Genomic DNA, 26,623 nt, shown 5'->3' on the forward strand with positions numbered 1-26,623 from the left:
ATTTATTTTAAAAATATCATTTTGTTGCTGCTTTTTTTTTTAAATGAAATAAATATCCTTAATGGGACTTTTCTTTCTTATTTCTTAGTTTTTGTTTGATAGACCATATAGTAGAACGCTGGAGGCTGAAGCTGACAAAATTGGACTACAGCTTGCTGCCAAGGTAAAAAGTTTAGAAGTTGAAAATACACTATCTCCTTCATATAGCAAAATATAATTGTATGTTGTCTTAATGAAGTTTGGCATGGGCGTAGAATGAGAGTTTGACTGTATATAATTTTTCACTAGTACCTTTTTAAAAAATAATTTTATTTATTTATTTTTGGCTGTTCTGGATCTTTTTTGCTGCATGGGCTTTTCTCTAGTTGTGGCGACTGGGGGCCCCTCTGTAGTTGTGGTGCAGTGGTTTCTCTTGTGGAACACGGGCTCTGGGGCACACGGGCTTCAGTAAATTGCCACACGTGGACTCAGTAGTTGTGGCTCCTGGTCTCAAGAGCACAGGCTCAGAGGTTGTGGTGTGCAGGCTTAGTCGCTCTGTAGCTTGGGGTGGGGAGTGTCTTCTTCCTGGACCAGGGATCAAACCCATGTTTCCTGCACTAGCAGGTGGATTCTTTACCACTGAGCCTCCAGGGAAGCCTTTCATTAGTATCTTTTTAAGTCTGTCCCCTCTGGAAGCTATTGCTATCTTTATTTGACTCTTTCCCCTTGTTTTGCTGATCTAAGGAGACTTTCTGAATAAGATGATGTGTAACTGTTTTTACCCACTTGGAAAAGGGTTTATCTTATTATAGCTACAATCTCAGCTGAACAAACTGAATTTTTACTATTTAAATAAATAATAGAAGAACAGTCTTATTACTTTGTATCTTTCAGGTTATAATTTTTGTTATGGCAGATGACTTATTTTTGCTAGCCACAGAGAGCAGCTCTGGGCTCTTATTCTGGTTTATACTGGATTGATTTGAAGCTACTTCATACCTGGCTACTGTTTTTATCACCTGTGATAACTGTGTATTAGTAGGATTTAACATTAGAAGTAAAACTGCATTTTTAAAAATTGGTGAAAACAGTGCCACTTCACATGTTAAATTCAAATTGTATTTGATTCTTTGTTGAGTTTTCAGTAGTTATCAGAAATCCTAACTATTGAAAATCACTCTTACCCGAAATTTCTCATTATGAGTATTTGATTTCATAAATCGAGATAAAAATTCAAAGTTCAAAAAATTCAGTAAATCCAAAAAAGCAATGTTCTTTGAATGTTGCATAAGCATGATTAAATGAATTTTCAGACCTCATAGATTAAGAGATTCCCAAATAGTGGGTCACAGATTGACTCTATCAAGAATTTCCCAATTTTAATGTACTATGGTCTGTGAAATTTTCCCTCTAGGTAAGTGCCGTCTGTATTCTGGTTCAGAAATCTTTGCTTATTTCAATAGATTGTTCCTGTTTTATTTCCAAGAAGTTTTCTTGTTTTGTTAAATATAAGGAAGAGGTCAAGATAATTTTTTCCCCATGTGGATATCTAATAGATTCAGCACTGATTTTTGAAGATTTTCTTTTCTCCACTAAACTTCAATTTCTCTGTCATGAATGTGGGAGGCTATATGTAAGGCTGTTTCTGGACTCCCTGTTGTATTCCAGTGGTCTATTTTTTAATCTTTGAGCCAATACCACCTTGTCATTATAACGGTATAATAAATTTTGAGATCTAATATCTTGATGTTCAAGCTGAAGCTCCAATACTTTGGCCACCTGATGTGAAGAGCCAACTCATTGTAAAAGATACTGATGCTGGGAAAGATTGAAGGCAGGAGAAGGGGGCAGCAAGGGATAAGGTTAGAAAGCATTACTGATTCAATGGATATAAATTTGAGCAAACTCTGGGAGATAGTGGATGACAGAGGAGCCGGGCATGCTGCAGTCCATGGGGTCACAAAGAGTTGGACACGACTTAGCAACTAACAACAACAACATGCCTAGTAGTGGGGTTGCTGGAGAAGAGAATGGCAACCCACTCCAGGATTCTTGCCTGGGAAATCCTGTGGACAGAGGAGCTTGGCAGGCCGCAGTCCATGGGGTCGCAAGAGTAGGACATGACTTCGCGACTAAACCACCATGGTGGTTTTACGCGTAACCTGTTAGGGATCTCCATACTGTTCTCCACAAAGACTGTATCAGTCTGCATTCCCACAACAGTGCAGTATGGTTCCCTTTTCTCCTCACCGTCTCCAGCATTTATTGTTTGTAGTTTTTTTGATATTGGCTGTTATGATTGGTGTGAGATAATGCCTCATAGTAGTTTTGATTTTCATTTCTCTAATAGCAATGTCAAACATCTTTTTATGTGCTTCTTGGCCATCTCTATGTCTTCTTTGGAGAAATGTCTGATTTCTAAGTTTTGACTCTCTAGTCCCGATAGACAGTCAAAGGCTCTTCTCAGTCACCTCCTTCTGCTTGGATTTCTTTTGATTTCTGCATATATTCTTAGTCTCTTGCTCGTCACTGCTTAAAATTTAATAAGATTTGCTGGTTGGAGTTGTGAAATAGAGGATCAGAGTCCCCACAGTGAGCTTTCCTTCTTTCTGGGGTTTTGGCTTTTCTAGTCTTGGTTGACTTGGTAACTCTCCAGTACTTTTGGACAAGTATTATTTATGTTTTATCCAAATTTTCTAATTAGTTTTGATGGAAACATTGGTCTGCTATAATAAGCTACTTGACTCCATCACTGTTAGGAGACGAAGTCCCTAATGCAGTCTTTTAAATAGCTGTCTAATAGTCTGTAATTTGGATAACTCATTTAGCTATATGCTTATTTATTGATGAACTTCTGGAGGTACTTCTAGTTGTTGCTATTGTTGTTGTTACTGTGTTTATTGCAATAATTCTGAAACTGGCAACCTTATACACATATCCTTCTGTTCTTCCAGCTTTTATAGGTTGGGGTTGCTGGCATTTCAATTTTTACTTTAAGAGATACTCTCAATTATTTCAGAATGTTACTAGCAAGTCTTACCAGTGATAAATCAGAACGCCTTTTTAAACTCCCCTCAACAGCACTGTTTTTAATCCCTTTTTTGTTAATTTGGACAAAAAATGAGATCTCATTGCTTATAAAACTTGAATTTTCTTGCTTAGCAGTAAAGCTGAGCATAATGTTTTATTTTCATTGGCTCTTTTAAAATGATTTCTTTTTTTGCGGATTGCCTGTTATGTTTTGATGAGCAGATTTTAAAAATACATATTCTAGGCTCCCCCCCTTGGAAATTCAGAATCAGTAGCTAGGTAACCAAGATCTGAGTCTGAGTGTGTTTAGGAGCTGCAAGTGATTCTGATATTCAGGCAGATTTGGAAATTACTACTTTGAGTAATCAAATGTCAGTTTTGTGTTCTCAGGTCACTTGGTAAGTTAAATTTCCTGTTTTATTTTTTAAAAAAAGAGAAATTAAACTAGAGAAGTTATTAAAGAAATATTGATATTCCTTTGATTATTTATGATATGCAGTTCATATGTATATATATTTCAAAGAGTATATCTGGGTAGATAAAACTATGATTTCATTTTCTTTGTGTTGTGGACTAGTGACCTTTTACCAGTTGTGATATTATGGTTTATTTAGTTCAAAGGAGAAAACAGTATTGCAGCAGATGTTAAGTCATGAATCCATAGTGATAAAGTAATATTTTTATTATGGAGCACTTAGGACATAAAAATGCCATGTCTGAATACAAGTATTTCTTTTCCTGCCAAAGGTAGAAATAAGTATGAAAACCTCAATTGTGTTTATACTACCACTTTATTCTGTGTCACCTTTAGAGATAGTAACACCATTATCTGCCATTTAATATTTATTATATTTTTATACTTTGTTTAGCATTTTACATGATCAGATTGATCATATTCTTTGTAGCCAAAGGTGCAGAAGCTCTATACAGTCAGCAAAAACAAGATCATGAGCTGACTGTGGCTCAGATCATGAACTCTTTATTGCCAAATTCAGACTTAAATTGAAGAAGTAGGGAAAACCACTAGACTATTAAGGTATGACCTAATCAAATCCCTTACCATAATGCAGTGAAAGTGACAAATAGATTCAAGGGGTTAGATCTGATAGACATAGAGTGCCTGAAGAACTATGGATGGAGGTTCGTGATATTGTATAGGAGGCAGTGATCAAGACCATCCCCAAGAAAAAGAAATGCAAAGAGGCAAAATGGCTGTCTGAGGAGGTCTTACAAATAGCTGTGAAAAGAAGAGAAGCGAAAGGCAAAGGAGAAATGGAAAGATACTCCCATTTGAATGCAGAGTTCCAAAGAATAGCAAGCAGAGATAAGAAAGCCTTCCTCAGCAATCAATGGAAAGAAATAGAGGAAAACAATGGAATGGGAAAGACTAGAGATCTCTTCAAGAAAATTAGAGATACCAAGGGAACATTTCATGCAAAGATGGGTTCGATAAAGGACAGAAATGGTAGGGACCTAACAGAAGCAGAAGATATTAAGAAGAGGTGACAAGAATACACAGAAGATATATGCAAAAAAATCATCATGACACAGATAATCATGATGGTGTGATCACTCACCTGGAGCCAGACATCCTGGAATGTGAAGTCAAGTGGGGCTTAGTAAGCGTCACTATAAACAGAGCTAGTGAAGGTGATGGAATTCCAGTTGAGCTATTTCAAATCCTAAAAGATGATGCTGTGAAAGTGCTGCACTCAATATGCCAGCAAATTTGGCAAACTCAGCAATGGCCACAGAACTGGAAAAGGTCAGATTTCATTCTAATTCCAAAGAAAGACAGTACCAAAGAATGCTCAAACTACCGCACAATTGCACTCATCTCACATGCTAGCAAAGTAATGCTAACAGTTCTCCAAGCCAGGCTTCCAACAGTATGTGAACTGTGAACTTACAGATGTTCAAACTGGATTTAGAAAAGGCGGAGGAACCAGATATCAAATTGCCAACATCCGTTGGATCATCAAAAAAGCAAGGGAGTTCCAGAAAAACATTTACTTCTGCTTATTGACTATGCCTAAACCTTTGACTGTGTGGATCACAACAAACTGTGGAAAATTCTGAAAGAGATGGGAATACCAGACCAGCTGACCTGCCTCCTGAGAAATCCTATACAGGTCAAGAAGCAACAGTTAGAACTAGAGCTGGAACAACAGACTGGTTCTAAATTGGGAAAGGAGTTCATCAAGGCTGTATATTGTCACTGTGGTTATTTAACTTATATGCAGAGTACATCATGAGAAATGCTAGACTGGATGAAGCACAAGTTGGAATCAAGATTGCCGGGAGAAATATCAATAACCTCAGATATGCAGATGACACCACCCTTATGGCAGAAATCAAAAAAGAAGTAAAGAGCCTCTTCATGAGAGTGAAAGTTGGCTTAAAGCTCAACATTCAGAAAACTAAGATCATGGCATCCTGTCCCATCACTTCATGGCAAATAGATGGAGAAACAGTGGAAACAGTGGCTGACTATTTTTCTGGGCTCCAAACTCACTGCAGATGGTGATTGCAGCCATGAAATTAAAAGGCACTTGCTCCTTGGAAGAAAAGTTACGACCAATCTAGATAACATATTAAAAAGCAGAGACATAACTTTGCCAACAAAGGTCCCTCTAGTCAAGGCTATGGTTTTTTCAGTAGTCATGTATGGATGTGAGAGTTGGACTATAAAGAAAGCTGAGCTCCAAAAAAAAAAAAAAAAAAGAAAGCTGAGCTCCAAAGAATTGATGCCTTTGAACTGTGGTGTTGAAGAAGACCCTTGAGCATCCCTTGGACAGCAAGGAGATCCAACCAGTTCATCCTAAAGGAAATCAGTCCTGAATATTCATTGGAAGGACTGATGGTGAAGCTGAAACTCCCAATACTTTGGCCATCTAATGTGAAGAACTGACTCATTGGAAAAGACCCTGATCCTGGGAAAAATTGAAGGCAGGAGGAGAAGGGGATAACAGAATGAGATGGTTGGATAGCATCACTGACTCAATGAACTTGAGTTTGAGTAAACTCCGGGAGTTGTTGATGGATAGGGAGGCCTGGCGTGCTGCAGTCCATGGGGTCGCAAAGAGTGAGATATGACTGAGCAACTGAACCTCGATGGTCAATTTGAATATCTGGAACTTGACTCTTATTTGTGGCGCATGTCCTCTTTTTGGACACTGATGCATCAGACTCCATGACTTCCTGCCACTTAATAGTCAGATCACATAATTCTCTTATTCCCGATTCTTTCCTTATCAGGCAACCTTCTGATTATAGTCTGGCTTCCTTTGCCTGGAATACCTTGACTGCTAGGGAGAGAACATGCTGAGTTGAGGACACAAACGCCCTGTGCCCTTGTAGTTCAGGTAGTTATAGTTACTGCTGTCAGCTAATAAGTTGGCATTCTGATTTTACATCAGTCTAGTGAGCTTGGTTAATGGGAACTGTTCCTGAGACATGGATCTATTGGTCATGTGCTGTCCCATTGGATTTATGAGCTTTTAAGGCCCAGAGCTAAATAGAAATATGGAAAATCCATTAGAATCAAGTTACTCAAGATGCCTCTTTCATGGTAAGCAGCTTCTCTCCTCTAGAGACACTCTGTGTCTGCTCTGCTATTGGCTGTGAGTGAGTTTTTTTTTATATTTGCATTCTTGTAGTTTTAATTTTGCATTTAATTTTTATAAAAATTAAAAAATTTTAAATTATCATTACATAAATAACCATTACCAGTTGTAAAAACTGGTAGAACTAAGGTGTCCTAAGCACAGAGTAACAGCTAACTGTCCAGTTATTAGCTGAGAAAAAGATATCCCGTGATTTTGTTGTGTGTGTTTATTCATTTGTCCCTGTAAAAAGAATTTGACACTTTACAGTCATTTAAAGAAATGACTTTTGTTTATTTGATTTCATAAAAAGCTGTGTCATGTCCATATATTTTTTGAGTATCTGTTTCTTAAATATGAGAAAGAAAACTAGTTTTCTTTGTTCTAAGCTGGGGACAGCCTCTTATTATTTTTGTCATACTAACTGTGGAGGTAGGATTGCTGGTGTTCAATGGGCGTGCAGTGGGCAAGGATCTTAAATACCCTGTAGTGAGAGCTCTCCAGAGTGAGGTATTGTCCAGCCCCCAAATCTTGAAAGTGCCCCTCTTAAGAAACAGTTGGCTGATTTCTTCAAGTGACCTGAATAACTGTGCAGATAGCGCCATCTAGTGGGGGGAAAATATCAATAGGTAATAAGCAAAATCTCCTTTCATAGCAGGAATGAGAAAATTAAAAAATCTGAACTTTCTGTAAAATGATAGGTTATAGAATCCCAGATTTTTGAAGCAGGAAGGAAAATGAGATAATCTGATCCATCTTCTCCTTTTACAGATTAGAAAATTAGGGCCCAAAGAGGTGCAGTGATTTGTCCAGTAACATACGTGTGTGCGTGCATGCTAAGTCGTTTCGGTTGTGTCCAGCTCTGCGATCCCGTGGACTGTAGCACATCAGGCTCCTCTATCCATGGAGTTCTTCAGGCAAGAATAATGGAGTGGGTTGCCTTGTCACGGGCTTCCCAGGTGGCACTAGTGGTGAAGAACCCGTCTGTCAGTGCAAGAGATGACGCAGATGCAGGTTCAATCCCTGGGTCGGGAAGTTCCCCTGGAGAAGGGCATGGCAACCCACTCCATTCTTGCTGGAGAATCCCATGGACGGAGGAGCCTTGTGGGCTGCAGTCCATAGGGTCGTAGAGTTGGACACAACTGAAGCGACTTAGCACGCAGTTAGTATTACAGCAAGAGCCGAGGCTGGAATTCAGGTCTCAGTTTCCCAAGTTGGTAATCTGAGCCTTTTACATAGCAAACTGACTATCTTTGTGTCCTATTTGTGTTAAAGTCTTACATTTTTAGGGATTTATTTAAGAAAGAAAAAATAATAAATGAGAACATCTCATTTACTAGGTATGCCATGAAGTAAGCTCCCATAATGCATGTATTATAGATTACATCTTATTTTGAACCTGATGGTTTCACTTAGAGAAATGAGACAAGCTGTTGTGATTTCATTTAATTTTTTTTAGTTGCTATGATTTCAGCACAAGTTTTTTAATCTTATGATAAAACTTTTTAGGATAGATAAAAAATAAATGCATGAAAATTTATTAAAATTATGTAGAACTGACAGGTTGGCAATGAAAAATGCAGAAAACTTTAAAATGAATTATAAAATAATGGAAGTTCTCATTTTTCCTCTTTATTAGGGTACATAAAATTGGTTCTGATAAGTCATTTTTTTTTTTTTCCTTTTTAAGTGAGAGGGATTGGCAAATATTGAGAATAGCAATAACCATCCCAGGACTATGTCACATTTAGTTGGAAAAGAGCAGTTTTTAATTATTGACTGGAAAATGTTGTTTAAACAAAAAGTGGATTATAAGGTGAGCTTTAACAAATGGTACGATATTGGGAAAAGGAACCTGTAAGAGACCGAAATAAACTTGAGACATCCTGATAGATGATGATGATATTGGTAGTGATGGTAACAATGATGATGATTTTTGACAACAGTGATAATAGTTCACATTTCTTTATGTATTGTGCATGTTCTGAGTGTTTTTAAATATGCTACCTCTTTTAAACTTCATAGCAACCCTGTGAAGTACAATTATTCTCTCATGTTTATGGGTGAAACTGAGGGATGCAGAAAGCAAGTAACCTGTCAAAGGGCTCACAGATAGTAAAGTTTTCCCCTCCTACTTCTGAAATGGAACTTTTTGATAATATTGGGTTGGCCAAAATTTTTGCTCTGTAAGATGGTATGGAATAACTCAAAGAAACTTTTTGGTCAACCCAAAACTTTAACCTGCTAGGAACAGTTTTGGACATCTGTCGTATTGTCCATAAAATGACCATTTTTATATATGTTTTCAGTTCCTTTAAATTTAATTTTAAAATAATCTCAGTGTATTCTTCTACATCTAGGAATCCAGTTACCCTTCTGCAACAATCTTTTATAGAGTTATCTCAGATGGCTGTTTTATCTACCACATGTCTATGTTGAATACAGGGAGAATGCCAGAATGACTCGGACAAGTGTAGGGTGTTACTGCCATTCCAAAGAAAAATTCACAACTGCTAGTGTCAGAATTTACCTCTTAGAGAACATGATATCTGGCAGGAGTTTGGGTGGAGAGTCTAAGAGAAATAGAACAAGATTTAGAGATACTTTTCTTCTGCCCCATTTCTCTTTCTCTTTTCTTCTGGGACTTCTATAATGTATATATTGGTCTGTTGATGGGTAATATTGCATAAATTCCTTAGGCTTTCTTCACTCTATTTTTTGTTTGTTTGTTTACTTCTCTGACAAGATGATCTCTAATGCCTTGTCTTTGAGTTCACTGATCCTTTCTGGATCTAGTCTGATGTTGAATCCCTCTACTGAAAATTTTCAATTTATTTATAGTATTCTTCAGTTCCAAGATTTCTGTTTGGTACTCTAGTAATTTCTGTCTCTTGGCTGCAGTTCATGCATTTCTTCTGACCTGAATGAGCAGCTTTATGATGACTGGTTTGAGTTCTCTATCAGGTAAATCACACATTGGTATCATTAGGGTTGATTTCTGGAGATTTAGCTTGTTCCTTCAGGACTTATTTCCCTGTTTCTTCATTTTTCTTGACTTACTGTATTGGTATCTTCACAATGGAAAAAACAACCACTTCTTCCAGTCTTCACAGACTGGCCTCACACAGGAGGAGATCTTTGCTGATCAGCCCAGCCAGAGACTTAAGGTAACCACTCAAACATTCAGGCTAGTCAAAATCTGTCTTTGGTCTTAGCTCCCCAGGAATCTAAAGTATTCTAGAGTCTATCAGTGCCCTTAGATAGGTGTGACAGTGGCTAGTCCCTTGGGCAGCTCCTAGAAATGTAGGAACATTACATGTGTGGTTCACCTCCTGCTGCCCCAGGACCCTGGGATTTTTGTTGTTGTTTATGTGGTGTATCATATTGATTTATTTGTGGATATTGAAAAATCCTTGCATCCCTGGGATAAATCCCACTTGATCATGGTAAATGATCTTTTTAATGTATTGTTGGATTAAGTTTGCTAGTATTCTGTTGAGGATTTTTGCATCATGTTCATCAGTGACATTGGCCTGTAATTTTTGTGTATGTGTGAGATCTTCATCTAGTTTTTGGTGTCAGGGTGATGCTGGCCTTATAGAATGAGTTAGTAAGTGTTCCTTCCTCTTCAGTTTTTGAGCATGGTTTTAGAAGTATAAGTGTTAACTCTTCTCTATGCGTTTGGTAGATCTCACCTGTGAAGCCCTCTAGACTTTTGTCTGTTGGGAGTTTTTAAATTATTAATTTCATTACTAGTAATATATTTTCTTTTTCTTCTTGGTTCAATCTAAGAATTTGTTCATTTCTTCCAGGTTGTCCATTTTATTGGCATATAGTTGTTTGTAGTAGTCTCTTATGATCATTTGTATTTCTGTGGTATTGGTTGTAGCCTCCCCTTTTTCATTTCTAATTTTATTGATTTGAGCCCCCCCCCCCCCTTTTTTCTTGGTTGAGTCTGGCTAAAGGTTTATCAGTTTTATTTTTTCAAAGAACCAGCTCTTAGTTTCATTGATTTTTTTTTCCATTGTTTTTTGTTTTGTCGCTGTTTCTTTCCTTCTACTAACTTTGGGCTTGGGGTTTTATTCCCCTTTCTCTGGTTTCTTTATGTGTAAGTCAGAGTTGTTTATTTGAGAGTTTTCTTGTTTCCTGAGTTAAGTGTATCACTATAAACAGCCCTGTTAGAACTGCTTTTGCTGTGTCCCATAGGTTTTGGTTCATTGTATTTTCATTTTTACTCATCTCTAGATATTTTTTGAGTTCCTCTGTGATTTCTTCAGTGATCCATTGGTTGTTTAGTAGCATACTCTACTAAACAGTATACTTTTAAACAATCAAAGAATTTAAAGAAGAAATCACAAGGGAAATTAATAAATAATAGAGATGAATGAAAACAATGTACCCAGTGTTAGCTCTCCCAAAGTTACAACCTAACTTTACAACTTAGCTAGAAAAAGAAGACTTAACTCAGAGCTAGTAGAAGGAAATTTTAAAAAGATTAGAGTGGGGATATATTAAATAGAGAATAGAAAAACAACGGAAAAATCAACAAAACCAAAATTTTTGTTCTCTGAAAAGATAAACAAAATTGATGAATCATGAACTAGCTGGACTAATAAAAATATAAAGATGACTCAGATTACTAAAATCAGAAATGAAGTTGGGGACACTTAATGATTTTGTAGAAATAAAAAGATTATAATAGTGTGCTGTTAACAGTTGTTTGCCCCAGATTGGATAGCCTAGATGAAATGGACAAATTCCTAGAAACACGAAACCTACCAAGACTAAATCATGTAGAAACAGAAAATCTGAATAGACCTATAACTACTGGTGCTAGTGGTAAAGAACCTGCCTGCCATTGCAGGAGATGTAAGAGACACAAGTTTGATCTCTGAATTGGGAAGATCCCCTGGAGGAGGGCACAGCAACCTACTCCAGTATTCTTGCCCAGAAAATCACATAGACAGAGGGTCTTGTGGGTTACAGTCCTTGGAGTTGCAAATAGTTGGACATGACTGAAGTGACTTAGTACACATAACTAGTAATTAGATTGAGTCAACGATTAGAATCTTCCAACAGAGTGAAGTCTTAGATCTGATAGCATCACTGATGAATTCTGCCAGACATTTAAAGAAGAATTAATATTAATACTTCTCAAATTTCCTCATAAGACTGAAGAGGAGGGAACACTTCCTTATCTGTGAAACCAGTATAATCCTAATATCAAAGCCAGACAAAGACAAACTACAAGAAAAGAATATCCCTTACGAACATTGGTGCGAAGATTTTCAAAATAATACTAGCAAATAGAATTCAGAAGTCTGTTAAAAGGATTATACACTGTGGCCAAATTAGATTTATCCCTGGAATGCAAGAATGGGTCAACATACAAAAAGTAATCAATGGTATGCTATTATCAACAAAATGAAGGAAAAAAGCTGTGTGATTACCTTAATTGATACAGAAAAAACATTTGACAAAATTCAGCACCCTTTCATGATAAGGAACAGGCAACAAAATAGAGACAAAAAGAAAACTGTATCACTGCAATGAAAACCATACATGAAAAACACTCAGCAGCAAAGACTGAAAACTTCCTTTAAGATCAAGAACAAGACAAGGATGCCCACTTTCACTTCCATTCAACATAGTAGTGGAACTTTTAGCCAGAGCAAGAAAAAGAAATAAAAAGCATCCAAATTAGAAAAGAAGTAAAATTATCTGTTTGCAGATGATAAGATCATGTGTGTAGAAAATCTTAAAGACTCCCACCAAAAAGCTCAGTTCAGTTCAGTTGCTCAATTGTGTCCGACTCTTTGCGACCCCGTGGACTGCAGCACGCCAGGCCTCCCTATCCATCACCAACTCCGGAGTCTACCCAAACCCATGAGTCAGTGATGCTATCCAACCGTCTCATCCTCCCCTTCTCCACCTGACCTCAATCTTTCCCAGCATCAGGGGCTTTTCCAGTGACTTAGCTCTTTGCATCAGGTGGCCAAAGTATTGGAGTTTCAGCTTCAGCATCAGTCCTTCCAGTGAATATTCAGGACTGATTTCCTTTAGGATGGACTGGTTGGATCTCCTTGCAGTCCAAGGGACTCTCAAGAGTCTTCTCCAACACCACAGTTCAAAAGCATCAATTCTTTGTCACCCAGCTCTCTTTATAGTCCAACTCTCACATCCATACATGACTACTGGAAAAACCATAGCTTTGATTAGATGGACCTTTGCCGGTAAAGTATTGTCTCTGCTTTTTAATATGCTGTCTAGTCTTGTCATAGCTTTTATTCCAAGGAGAAAGCGTCTTTTTAATTTCATGGCTGCAGTTACCATCTGCAGTGATTTTGGAGCCTAAGAAAATAAAGTCTGTCACTGTTTCCATTGTTTTCCCATCTGTTTGCCATGAAGTGATGGGTTCAGATGCCATGATCTTACTTTTCTGAATGTGGAGTTTTAAGCCAGCTTTTTCACTCTCCTCTTTCACTTTCATCAAGAAGCTCTTTAGTTCCTCTTCACTTTCTGCCATAAGGGTGGTGTCATCTGCATATCTGAGGTTATTGGTATTTCTCCCTGCAATCTTGATTCCAGCTTGTGCTTCATCAAGTCCAGCCTGTCGCATAATGTACTCTGCTTGTAAGTTAAATAAGCAGGGTGACAATATACAGCTTTGTACTCCTTTCCAAATTTGGAACCAGTCCGTTGTTCCATGTCCAGTTCTAATTGTTGCTTCTTGACCTGCATGCAGATTTCTCCACAAAAGAGTGGAACTGGACCTTTATTAACACTGTATACAAAAACTAACTTGGACCTAAGTGGAAGACCTAAAACAAAAACTCTTAGAAAAAAAGCACAGGGCAAAACCCTTTACAACATTGGTTTTGGTAATGATTTCTTAGATATGACTCCAAAGGCACAGTTGACAAGAGAAAAAGTAGACAAATTGAACTTCATGAAAATTAAAAAAAAGTTTTTTATCAAAAGACACCATTCACAGAGTGTTAGTTGCTCTGTTGTGTCCAACTCTTTGTGACCCTATGGACTGTAGTCCGCCAGGCTCCTCTGTCTGTGGGGTTTTCCAGGCCAGGATACTGGAGTGGGTTGCCATTTCCCTCTTGAGGAGATCTTCCCCACCCAGGGATTGAACCTGGGTCTCCTGCATTTCAAGCAGAGTCTTTACCACCTGAGCCGCCAGGGAAGCCCTATCCCCAGAGTAAAAAGAGACAACTCACATAATGGGAGGAAATATTTGCAAATCATATATCTGATAAGGGATAAATATGTGAATATATAGAGAACTTCTAAAATTCAACAACAGTAAAAACCTGATTCAAAAATGGGCAAAAGACTTGAATAGACATTTCTCCAGAGAAGAGATATGCAAATGTCCATGCATGCACATGCATGCACATGGAAAGATGTTCACCACCACTGATAATTAGGGAAATGCCAGTTAAAACTCCAATGAGATACTACCTCACATTCATTAGCAAAGCTGTTATCAAAATAGCATAAAGTAACGAGCATTGGCGAGGATATGAAGAAATTGGGTGGAAATGTAAAATGGTCCAGACACCATGGAAATGAAATGTTGGTTTCTGAAAAAATTTAAAATTAAAATTACCATATGATCCGGCAGCTTCACTTACGGGTATGTTCCCTGGAAGGTTGAAAGCTTGGTCTTGAAAAGATATTTGTACACCCATGTTTGTAGCAACATTTTTCCCAATAGTGTGGAAGCAACCCAAGTACCCACTGACTGTTGGATGGATAGACAAAATGTGGTACATACATACAATGAGATATCATCCAGCCTTAAAAAGGCAGAAAATTCTATAATATGCTATAACATGGGTGAACCTCGAGGACATTATGCCCAGTGAAATGCCAGGTGTAAAAAAGACAAATATTGTGTGATTCCATTTATTTGAGGTATTTTAAGAGTAGTCAAAGTCATAAAGACAGGAATTGTAATAGTAGTTGCCTGGGGCTGAGGGGAGGGAAGAATGGAGGGTTACTGTTTAATAGGTACGGAGTCTTGGTTTCACTAGATGAAAAGAGTTACGAGTCTGGTGATGGGTACAGATGACTGTACAACAGTGTGAATGTATTCAGTACCGCTGAGCTGTATACTTACAAGTGGTTAAGATGGTCAGTTTTGTTATGTGTATTTTACCACAAGAAAAAAAGGAATGGTGTTGCTTTAAACATTGAATAAAACTTACTTGAATTTCAGATTATTTTTTCTTTTCACTTTCCGAGTATTTAAAAATGGCTTTAATGGTGTTTGTTAAAAATGATGTGGCATAGATGTTGACTGTCTGATTTAGCATACAGTGTTCTTTATTTGTCTTTTTGTATATCACAGTTGTATTGTTTTAAGGCTGATAGCACATTAAGGCTTTTGATAGCACATTTTAGTCAATACAGTGTAATTTTTAAAATTGCTTTAATCAAAAGTAAAACTGGTTGGGAAATACAATATAATCACTTTTCTCCCGCCACTTTTTATAGAAAAAATAAGTTAAGAAGTGTGAGAAAATTGAACAGGTTTGTAATAATATTTACTAAGTCACCTTATGTAGGATTTAGAAAATAAATTTTACTATAAACTTAATATACTTTAATACATTTCAGAAATAAAAGTCTTGCTCTTCCTCCACCATCAGACACCCCATTTATCTCGTAGGGTAGCTACTTTTAATGTTTCTTAAATAGCTTTCCAGAAATGATCTATGAATAGATAAGTATATGTATATGAGTATATGATGGAATTGTACACACACATACACAAAATCTATATACCCCATCTTTTTTTTTTTTAAAGAGAGTCATTTTCTGTAAGGTATTTTGAATGGCTTAAATATGTTCTTCAGTAAGTTCAAGGAAAAGCAGATAAATTGATGTGTACATTAAAACTATAACTGTCTTCAACAGAAAACAACAAGATTCTGTAAAGCAATTATCCTTCAATTAAAAAGTAAATAAGTTAAAAAAATACATTACTCATACATTCATAAATGTTCACTTCAAGTGGATTGACAAGGCAAATGTAGACAAATGTATTAAAAAGGAATCATAGAGTGATATCTCTGATTTCAGACTTGTGAAATCCTTTTTAAGCATAAGTACAATAAAAGAAATTTGTAAAGGAGAAAGTTAGGCTTTGGCCAAAAAATATCAATAAATAGAACCTATAGTGTAGGTTTAATATCCTTAAAAAAAGATTTCCAAGAGGGAATGACTGATTTTAAATGTAAATGCTTGCTAATAGTGGGTGGAATCAAACAGCATAAAAACACTAACTTTTTTCTGGAGTCAACACTTTAATCTTATATTTTAAAATGCAGAACCATTTTTGTAGTAAGATATAATGCAAATAAAATTGGAATTTCATATAAAAATGTAACTGTCTTTATTTGAGGTCTTTTAATTATTCTGGTGGTATAGATGAAGAGTAAACTTTATTATAGTTCGTTAACATTAGATTTTAAAATCCTTTTATGAAAACGTAAGATGCTTACTCCTTGGAAGGAAAGTTATGACCAACCTAGATAGCATGTTAAAAAGCAGAGACATTATTTTGCCAACAAAGGTCCATCTGGTCAAAGCTATGGTTTTTCCAGTGGCCATGTATGGATGTGAGAGTTGGAAAGCTGTGAAGAAAGCTGAGTGCCGAAAAACTGATGCTTTTGAACTGTGGTCTTAGAGAAGACTCTTGAGAGTCCCTTGAGCTGCAAGGAGATCCAACCAGTCCATCCTAAAGGAGATCAGTCCTGGGTGTTCATTGGACAGACTGATGCTGAAGCTGAAACTCCAGTACCTTGGCCACCTCATGTGAAGAGTTGACTCATTGGAAAAGACCCTGATGCTGGGAAAGACTGAGGGCAGGAGGAGAAGGGGACGACAGAGGATGAGATGGCTGGATGGCCTCACCGACTCGATGGGCGTGAGTTTGAGTGAACTCCGGGAGTTGGTGATGGACAGGAAGGCCTGGCGTGCTGCGATTCATGGGGTCGCAGAGAGTCGGACACGACTGAGCGACTGAACTGAACTGAACTGAAAAAATTTTAATTTGTATGAAAGATTTTTGCCCTCAACATACGTTCTTAATATCCATCATACTTTTGGGAGTGGGATTATTGTGAATGTTGTATAGTGGAAAGGGCAAGGGAGGAGGATGCTTTACCATATTGTTTTGATTTTTTTTTTAAAGCTATGAGCATATTCTACATTTATTAAAATGATAATGGTAGATATTTTTAAGAAATGTAATGACATAAAGGTAATTTTAAAATAATGTCCTCATTACTAAGCTTATGTTGTGCTTTTATTAATTTTGGTTTTAGGCCTGTGTGGACGTCAGAGCCAGTTCAGTGTTTTGGCAGCAGATGGAATTTGCAGAAAGCCTTCACGGTCATCCCAAGTTGCCAGAATGGTTATCTACACACCCTTCTCATGGCAATCGAGCTGAGCACTTGGATAGGCTCATACCTCAGGTAAGCTAACACTACATAAGGCAAGACTTTATTGTTACTGTATCATTTATTTTTAATACTGTTACTTGTTGTGGCTAGAAAAAGAGCACTAGCCTGTCAACCATCTTTATTATCATCAGTTTTCAAAGGATTTCACTGAAAAGTAAAAAATCCTGCTAGTCCACAAGTCCTGGTGAATAAATTGGTATGTATAGTTGACTTTTCATGATAGTGAAGGTTTAGCATATTTAGTATCATACTTTTTAATTTTAACTGATTTGGTGAAAGTCTAAAAGTCAAGGTATGTTTTTCATCATACTGATCATAATCTTAGCGGTTTAAGCTTATCATTAAAAATACCAGTTAATGAATTGTGTGAAATTTTTGGTTGAGTATTAATTCCAGTAGTGATGCTGGAATTTGTTTTTTTTTTTTTTAGGAAAAAAACCCCTTCAGATTAGTTTGCTTTCTGGTTATTTCTCTTAAAAGATAGAATAAAGTATGTGCTATGTGCTCTTTTTTTTTCTTTGAAGAATTCATTAATGAATCAAGCTGAAATAGCTTTCTCCCAAGTAGTATTCACTCTCTTCTAAAAATCTTTGATTTAACATATTCAGAATGTTTTCTGTGCTTTCCACATAGTTACAAAATGAATGTCAGTCATCTCTAAGGCAGGCTACGTGTTCTCTTCTGTCTCACTTGCTTAAAAGCAGAATATTCGTTACCAATTTAAGAATTAGTCTTGGGTTAATTGCGAAAGGGATAACACAACAGATTCAGATATATTATAAAAGTCTCTTTAAATATGACTTCAAATTCAGAAAAACAAAACATTGAGTACCCATTATAAGAAAGATGCAAAAGAAATAATACATTGTCTTGATATTTTAAGATGCTAAAATAAGTAAAAAATGATTCTTAATATAATAAGGAATATTATTTATCATAAGAAAAGTAGAATACAATGGTATACGTTGTGAAAGAAGAATAACCTTATTACTCGGTGTAATAATAATAACCTTATTTTGGGGGTAAGCTGCTTATTTGGGGTAAGAAACTACAACAAGATTCATTCATTTATTCATGTGATCAGCATTTATTCATATTCATTGCTAATGTACCATTCTGTGTTGTACCGTGCCAGGGAGTGAGCAAGGAACAAAACAGCCTCTTGTTTTCTTAGAGCTAATGTTCTAGTTAAGGAATGCAAATAATAAGCAAGCAAACATACATACATATAGTATGTCAAGCAGTTAGAAGCACATTGCAGAAAAACAAAGCGGATGAAAGGTGGGAGAGAGGCCTGGGCAACAGAAGGTATACTAGTCAATGTTCATTTGCCAAGGAAGACCTTAATACACAGAATCTGGAAAGAAGCAGGGCAGCGAGTCCTGTGGATGTCTGGAGGAAGAGTCTTCCAGGCTGAGGAAGCAGCAGATGCCCAGGACCGGAAGTGAGACTGTGCTTATTTGGTATATTCAAGGAATAGCAAGACGCTGGGGCTGAATGGAGTCAGGGAGGGGAGAGTGGTTGAGGTGTGAGGGGTCTTCTAAACCACTGTAAGGTCTTGATTCTCATCTCAAGTGATATGGGAAGCTAAGCAAGGCTTTGAGCAGAGGAGGCTTGATCTGGCTCAAGTGTTTTATAGTGATCACTGGGTGTCTTTTGTGGACTATAGGGGAGCAAGGGTGGAATCAGGAAGCCTATTTAAGAGGCTCTTGCAGTAATCCCGGTAAGATTATGGAGGCAGAAGAGCGGGAGAGAAATGGTCAGATTTTAGATGTATTTTGAAAAGAATGATGACTGGATTTGTTGATTTTTTGAGCTTGCTTTATGCCTTTTATGAGCACTGGGTCAGCCAGACATAGGTTATTGAGACCTATCCTAAATACATTTCATTTATACTCTTAACTTTAAGGAAAAATACGTGAGAAATAAAGAGCAGTGAAATTTACTTGATATAATATGTAGTAGTTATTCACCTTAAAAAACAGCATGGGACTGGGACAGTCAGTTTCATAAGTAACTGATTTGTATTGAAGAGCACTGACTCTGCGTCTCAGTGGCACCCCAGACCCAGGAACCTCATTCTGCCCTGGGAGTGACTTAATCTATCTCTAAATCCATAATAACCGTATGGTTTTCTCTTAGAATTTCCTTTGCTTTTTATTTTTGCTTAATGAAATTCTAAAAATACATGGTTTGCTTAAATTGGATAATGAGTTCTACCTAACTTTTATCTGAAGCCTGTCCTAAATTCCAGTTTTTTGTTTCATCATCAGATAACTAAGGATCTTTAAAGAAGTAGTAAATGTTCTTTAAAATAATAATGAATTGATGAGTATGACAAAAAGATGGTTGGAGAAACAGATATTTTATTTGGAAGCCAGTGACAAAGAAAAAAATTAAGAGATATTTTTCTTCTAAAAATAAACTATTCTAGTTCGGAAGCTTAATTTAAAAACCTCGTATAATTTCTTGTATTTTTCCCCCCAAGTGATTAAATTCAATTTGAAGGTAATAAAACTCTACTACAATACTGGGAGTAGTTCAGTGGTTGAAGTGAAACTGATAGTACAAGAGTATATTGTTAATTAGAATACATAACCATAATTCAGAGATTGGAATTCCCTACTATCATAGGTCTAATTTCTGTAATGAAAGAAAACGATTCCTCAGGCAATATATGGAATTATGTGAGTCTGTGTCCTCTTAGAGACTATCTTTTTTGGGTTAGATTTTCTTTAAGGTTTCTTTCCTACTAAAATGAGAACAGTGTTGGGTTCCACCTAAAGCTCCAGTCCTTTGACATTGCAGACAGTGACGTGCACCTAAAGGGTGGCTGGGAATATTGCAGCAGTGTGCAGAGGTGTCTCCATCAGAATTGAGGATTTCAAAATCACCAGGGAATGGTGGTGGTTGAAGTGGTGAGAGTGAGTGAGTTCACTTAGGAAGTAAGCAAAGGAAATTCTCTTGGACACTTAGCAGTATTAGGTAGAGTCCATGTTTAATTGGTAGGAGGAAGAGCCTGTAGTAGATTAGATTCGTAGGAAGAGAAAAGACCAAGAAAGTCAGGAAAACGAGGTTCTTTGGTCCTCTGAGAATACAAATCTTGGTAACTTTGATGTTTTAAAATTTAAGTTATTAAATATTGTATATTTTTTAAAATTGTTTTCCTGTAGATCATTACAGAAGTGTATTGTCTTACCATAGCATATTAATGTTTAAGATGTTTTAAATCCATATTTGATGCATTTTTCAACAAATATTTATTGATTACCTCTTACATGCTAGATTGTGGGTATTGTAGGTGTTGTGAACAAAATAGACAAAACCCCCTGCCCTCAGGAAATTTATTTGGCAGTAAAGGGTGAGAGACAGTGAATAAAATAAATCAGTAATATACAGAATAAATCACCAATATATTGCACGTTAGTCAGTACTAAGTGTAAGGGAGGGAAATAAAGAAGGAGGAATTGTGTATTATCTTCGGCTGCCATAACAAAATCCATAGACTTGGTAGCTTAAGCAACAGAAATTAATTTCTTCACAGATTTGAAGGCTGAATGTACAAGATCAGGGTTCTGCCTTAAGCAGCAGAAATACACTTTTCTCAATTCTGAGGGCTGGAAGTTCAACAGTAAGGTTCTGGCCGGTTCAGTTTCTGGTGAGGCCTCTCTTCGAGTCTTGTAGGCAGCCATCTTCTTGCTGTGTGCCGCGTGGTATAGAAAGAGTGATTGCTTTTTGTGTCTCTTCCTGCTTAGAAGGCACTGTTCCATCACAGGGTCATTACCCTCATGACCTCACCTAAACATTACCTCCCAGAGGTCCCATCTCTAAGTACCATCACGCTGGGAATTAGAGCTTCAACATAGGCTTCCAGGATGACGCAGCTCATTTCCCAGCAGACAGGTAATGTGTGGCAGAGGTGGTCATGGCTGCTGAAGAAGCTGTTTGAAGTCGGATTGGGTCAGAGAAGGTGTCCCTGGGAAGGAAGGTATGGGAAGGAAGCCTTGAAATAAGGGAAAGAGTGAGCCGTGCAGCTTCCTGGGAGGAGGAGCCGTCCAGGCGGAGGGAATAGTAAGTACAAGTCCTTGAGCAGGAGTGAGCCAGCTATATTTGAGGACCAGCAAAGAAACCAATTTAGCTGCTTGGGGTTAAGCAACGGAAGGTGGAGGGAGCAGGTTTTATAGGCCCACACACAAAAAAGGGCTAGATTTTACTCAGAGGTAGAGCAGCAGTGGGGTCTTCCCTGGTGGCTCAGTGATACAGAATCTGCCTACAATGCAGGAGTTGTAGGGGACTCGGGGTCCACCCCTGGGTCAGGAAGATCCCCTGGAGGAGGGCATGGCAACGCCCTCCAGTATTCTTGCCCGGAGAATCCCACGGACTGAGGAGCCTGGTGGGCTGCAGTCCACAGCGTCACACAGAGCTGACTGCAGAGCGCCTCAGTGGAGTGTTCTGAGCTGAGGACTAGAGGAGTAACAGGATCTGTGTTGTATTTGAAGAGTGTGATCTACAGCTCCTACAAAACAGTATAATCATGTAATTTTGGAGTGCTTTAGTTTAGTATATTGTTCAGAAAATAAGCCAGATCCTTTTTTCGTTTTGTTTCTAAATCAAGCCTCCAAACCGGAAAAAAAAATCCTTGCTTTTTTAAAAAATGTGAATTCTGAGATAATGCATGTGTAAATGCCTAGTTAAATATAGTTCTGTGATCCACTAGTATTTAAAAAGGATAAAGAAAGAGTTATAGTAATGATATTATTTGTAGTTAATGATACGGTATGTTATAATTTTATTTACTTGAAATAATCGGTTAAATTTAGGAAACACATATTCCACATATTCCGTTACCATAACAACTTGGGTGAAAAATTGAGGAACAGATGTTACATCAACCTGTTGATGTTTAATAGTATGACAATTTTTAAATTATATTCAAATTTTGAATTTATATGTTCCATACATAGTCCTTGAAAAAGATTCCTTATTTAATTTTTTTCTGTTAAGTATCATTATACTATATGAATAGGTGTTAATAAGCAAAATTGTATAATAACCTGGGTTGAAATTTACTTGAAGGATTTATTTTACAACTCAAAGCATTTATACTGAATTTTTCATATTTCTTCTCTCACCAACTCTTTGTCATTCGTTCCTTGGCATGGGGAAGGGGATAGAGAATAATAGAGTATATAGGGAAAGCATTTAATTTGGAATTGCTAGTTGTCTGGGGTTATGTTATTATAATCATAATTTTAAATAGGATTTATTTTTTAATACTCTTAGAACTTTCAATGTCAGCTTTATTTGTAAACTGTTTTTTAAATCTAGGGTTTCAAATTTACTACATTTAATTTTTAGGTACGAGAATCACTCAGTGGCAGACCATAAATGCATTCATTTTAATCTCATTTTATTTCAAATTCTTTAAACTTTCAGGAAGCTGGGGGTTTTAACTCATGTATAAATCATTCTTACGTATTTATAATTGGACAAAGTAAATGCATAAATCATTAATATTATACATCTCATAAGGAGAAAATATGAGAGTGTTTAACATTGAAGTGAAATGTCGTTGTTGGCCAATGTACACAAACATACACTGTTCACCTTACAGAATTTCATTTTGTCTGACATGAAGAGTGTTGGGGAAAAGGCAAATATCATAGCAGCTACTGTAATTGAATTGGCCTCTGAATCATATAAAACCAGTAAGCCTGACAGTACCATTGTGTAAAACCTTAAAAAAAATATTATGGTGCATTTGATGTGTATCTACTTGAGGCTGAAATGAATGGGTTATTAGAAAAAAATTGCTTTTAGGAGGAAAGGGGAGAAAAGTAATGATATTTTTAGAAAAACATGTTTAAAAAATGGAGGTGATTTTTTTTCCCCCTTGAAATGTCTTGGTTTCTGTATTCAAAGGAGGCTTTTAACCTAACCATGAGACTTCTTTGGCGTTAATTTTTTATCTGTTCTTTTTCCTTTTTCTTTTTTGAACTTAGTTTATTTTTTATGCATAAGTAATTGCTGTTTTACTTGCTATGTAGTACCAGATACAGTTCATTTCCTTTTCTGTGGACAAGTATCATTTACAGTGTTTTAAGTTTTCTACAACTTACAGTGTGGTAAAATAGCTCTAAGGCCATGAAAGACAGAGATAATACCCAAGGATGCACTTGAGAGGACACCAAATGATCTTTTACTACCCATTTCAAATTTTTTCACAGTTTTTCTTTGTCTTTGTTTCCTATTGTGTTCTGTTAACCTTTCAAGTAGACACCAGATCAGATCATCCTGTCAGACTAATAAAAAACACATTTTTGGTTACTTTTAAGTAGCCACACATTGTATTGTGTTTCTGTTGTATTTTCTGTTCCTTGAAGTGGTAACCTACGGTTCTCATTATTTCCTGTTAAATTTGTTTCTAGTGAGTTTTTGCACTGAGGTTATTGATACTAAAATTTCAGATCTTTTGAAAAGTATATGCTCACCTTCAGAAATTGAGGAAGAGAGTTGGAAATTCAGAGAGTATAAAGGGACTGATTTCATTTTTCAGGAAAAACATTTAAACCTGCCGTGAGCTATGAGCCATTTAGAATTAAAAGATATTGATGTAAAATTAAGGTTGAAGTTATAGAAGTGTAAAAATGACAAAGGAAAAGGGAAGACAGAAAAAAAGGTTGCTTTTTTTTTAAAGAAAAGATTTTTAGTTTTATTTTTGATGGTAAAAATGTTAAAACATATATGAAGATAGAGAGTAATTTGAATAATTTAGTGAACCCCCATTTTCACTCACGTTCAATAGTATTACTTTCTATAGATTTGCTTCATTTGCCCCTTCTCTTACTTCTTTCCCCTGAAGTATTTTAATGCAAAACTTAAACATGAGGGCTTTCCCTCCTAAATCTTCAATATGCATTTTAGAAAGTAGTAGTGTTTTCTTCTGTAATCATACCATCATCATAGCTAAGAAAATTAAGTAATTTCCCCTTAATAAAGTTAAATATCCTTTGTATACTCAAATATGGTCCCAAAATATAGTTCTATAATTAGTTTATTCAAATTATGATCCAGCAAATCCGTATAGTATCTCCCTGCTTTGTCCCTTAAGTCTCTGATTTTAGAATAGTCTCCCTGCCCTTCGTTTTGCTTGTTTTTAAACATATTATTGATGTGTTGAATAAATCTAGACCCACATTCTAGATTTATCTGACTGCTTCTTTGTGGCCTTGACCAGCTTCTTCCTCTGTATGCTTATAAGTGGAAGTTAACTTTTGGCAAGAATATTTTATAGGTGGTGCAGTTGTACTTCATATGGCTTCACATCAGTAGTCTCTTAATCTGGCTGCTCCAAGTTCAGTGATGTCACATTTGATCAGAGGGTTTGGAGGGTAATAGCATAACCCCTCCTTTGGGAATGTGGTTTTCCCCCTCATAGCCAGCAAGTGATTGTGAGGTGGTGATATGGCACTCTGCCAAAGATCCAGTTCTTCAGTATCCTGAGAAGTGTCTTTAATTGAAGAAATATCCTCCTCACTCTCAAAAGGCTAAGCTGATTGTGTCTTCAGAAAGTGAAAGTGTTAGTTGCCTCAGTCGTGTTCTACTCTTTGCGACTTTATGGACTGTAGCCCACCAGGCTCCTCTGTCCATGGAATTCTTCAGGCAAGAATACAAGAGTGGGTAGCCATTCCCTTCTCCACGGCATATTCCCAACTTAGGGATCAAACCCAGGACTCCTGCATTGCAGGCAGATTCTTTACTGTCTGAGCCAGCAGGGAAGTCCCGTGTGTCTTTAGGAGGAATCTATCTATGTGAACAGTGAAGAAGGAACTCAGACCAGCCAAGTCAGCTCTAATGGAACAAGAGATGTTGCAGGCACAGTTTTCTCTTAGTTAAGAGTAGATTTAAGACGTAGGTAAGGGAGGTTTTTTTAAAAAAAAAAATACCAATGATGATGAGTGCGTAAGAGTTGAAAGGAAGGTTGGTCATAGATAATTGTATTGATATTTAATAAATAGGTAGTGTCTGAGAGCCCTCAACTGATAATCCCACAAAGATCTTCATCTCAACTAAATCCAGCATTAACGACAAAAACCAAAGCCCCCCAAATGCCCATTTTCCTCAAATAAGCTTTAAATAATAGAAAAACTAAAAAAACAAAACCAAATCTCAAATATCAGGCTAATTTTAAAAATTCACTTCATCAGAGATGCTTCCTTTGTGGCTCAAGTGGTAAATAATCTGCCTGCCAATGCAGGAGAACTTGGGTTTGATCCCTGGGGGAGGAAGATCTTCTAGAGGAGGAAATGGCAACCCACTCCAGTATTCTTGCCTGGGGAGTTGATGGACAGGAGTCTGGAGTGCAACAGTCCATGGGGTCACAAAAGAGTTGGACACAACTTAGCTACTGAGTATATACAGAGGCAAAGCTGCATGATGAGGCTGATGTAGCTACATTGAAAGTGACAGGAAGAAGAATGACTTTACAAATGTAAGACACACCCACTTCAAGAAGTTACTTCGCTTGTGAATACTACAGAGTAGCTATTGCAAAGAGCAGAATTGATGCTCCAGAGCAAAGACTTATTGATGCTTGGAGATAGAGCAACATACATAGCACAACCAAATTAAAACATCCGAAGCTAAAAAAAGTGTTTTAAAAAATGGAAGCATATTGAAGACACAAGGAAATCCAAGCTGCATGTAACAGTGATAAGGGTCATTTGCTTTGTTGTTTGACAAGACAAAAGACCTTTCTTTGACTTGTTTCTATGTCACATTTTTAATTTAGATAACATTTCTCAGGATGAGTTTTTAGAAGAATCCCAGAGCATCATGCAGGAGAAACCTGACATGAATATACCTGGATACATGCATTTATCAAATGTTTGCCCTTCATCGCAAAGATAGGCTTTTACAAGATGCCGTGGTATAAAGAGAAATTTTAAAAACACTTAAAGAGACTTTGGATCTTATTTTTCAGAGTTTGGAGAAGTGTAAGAGTTTAAAGGGGAATGGAACAAAACCAACCAAACAAAAACCAATGGAATGAATACGTTTTGCTATGGTATCTAGCCAAACCAACTTTTCTTGCTTTTAAGATGGTGTGTGCCCAGTCACTCAGGCATGTCTGACTCTTTCTGACTCCATAGACTGTAGCCTACCAGGCTCCTCTGTCCATGGAATTTTCCAGGCAAGAATACTGGAGTGGGTCGCCATTTCCTACTCCATGGGATCTTCCTGACCCAGGGATCGAATTCACATGTCCTACTTCTCAACCCAGGGATCAAACCTGGGTCTCCTGCATTGCAGGTGGATTCTTTGTCATCTGAGCCCTGGTGACTTCCCAGGTGGGCGCTAGTAGTAAAGAGCCTGCCTGCCAATACAAGAGACATAAAGAGATGCGGGTTTGATACCTGGGTCAGGAAGATTCCCTGGAGAAGGAAACTGAGATGGCAGTCTCTCCTGGATGTTTAATGAATGTTTTATGTATTTGTGTGGAGATCACGCCTCCTTCCCTCTTGG

General features: G+C 37.1%; 1 protein-coding gene across 7 annotated transcripts in view; it reads left to right on the forward strand.

The window, feature by feature from the left end:
• The window catches only part of OMA1 (OMA1 zinc metallopeptidase), a 93,930-nt gene that overhangs the window by 24,415 nt on the left and 42,892 nt on the right, over nucleotides 1–26,623 (forward strand). For 6 of the 7 annotated variants that reach the window (XM_065928898.1, XM_065928867.1, XM_065928896.1 and 3 more), the window contains 2 exons: nucleotides 89–163; nucleotides 16,961–17,110. In XM_065928898.1, coding sequence (XP_065784970.1) covers nucleotides 89–163; nucleotides 16,961–17,110 — 225 coding nt within the window. Of the gene's footprint in view, nucleotides 1–88; nucleotides 164–16,960; nucleotides 17,111–20,853; nucleotides 20,990–26,623 lie in introns of those variants that run through there. The other variant, XM_065928889.1, reaches the window with a different exon arrangement.

Source organism: Muntiacus reevesi, chromosome 1, assembly GCF_963930625.1.
Source record: "Muntiacus reevesi chromosome 1, mMunRee1.1, whole genome shotgun sequence".
Taxonomy (NCBI): domain Eukaryota; kingdom Metazoa; phylum Chordata; class Mammalia; order Artiodactyla; family Cervidae; genus Muntiacus; species Muntiacus reevesi.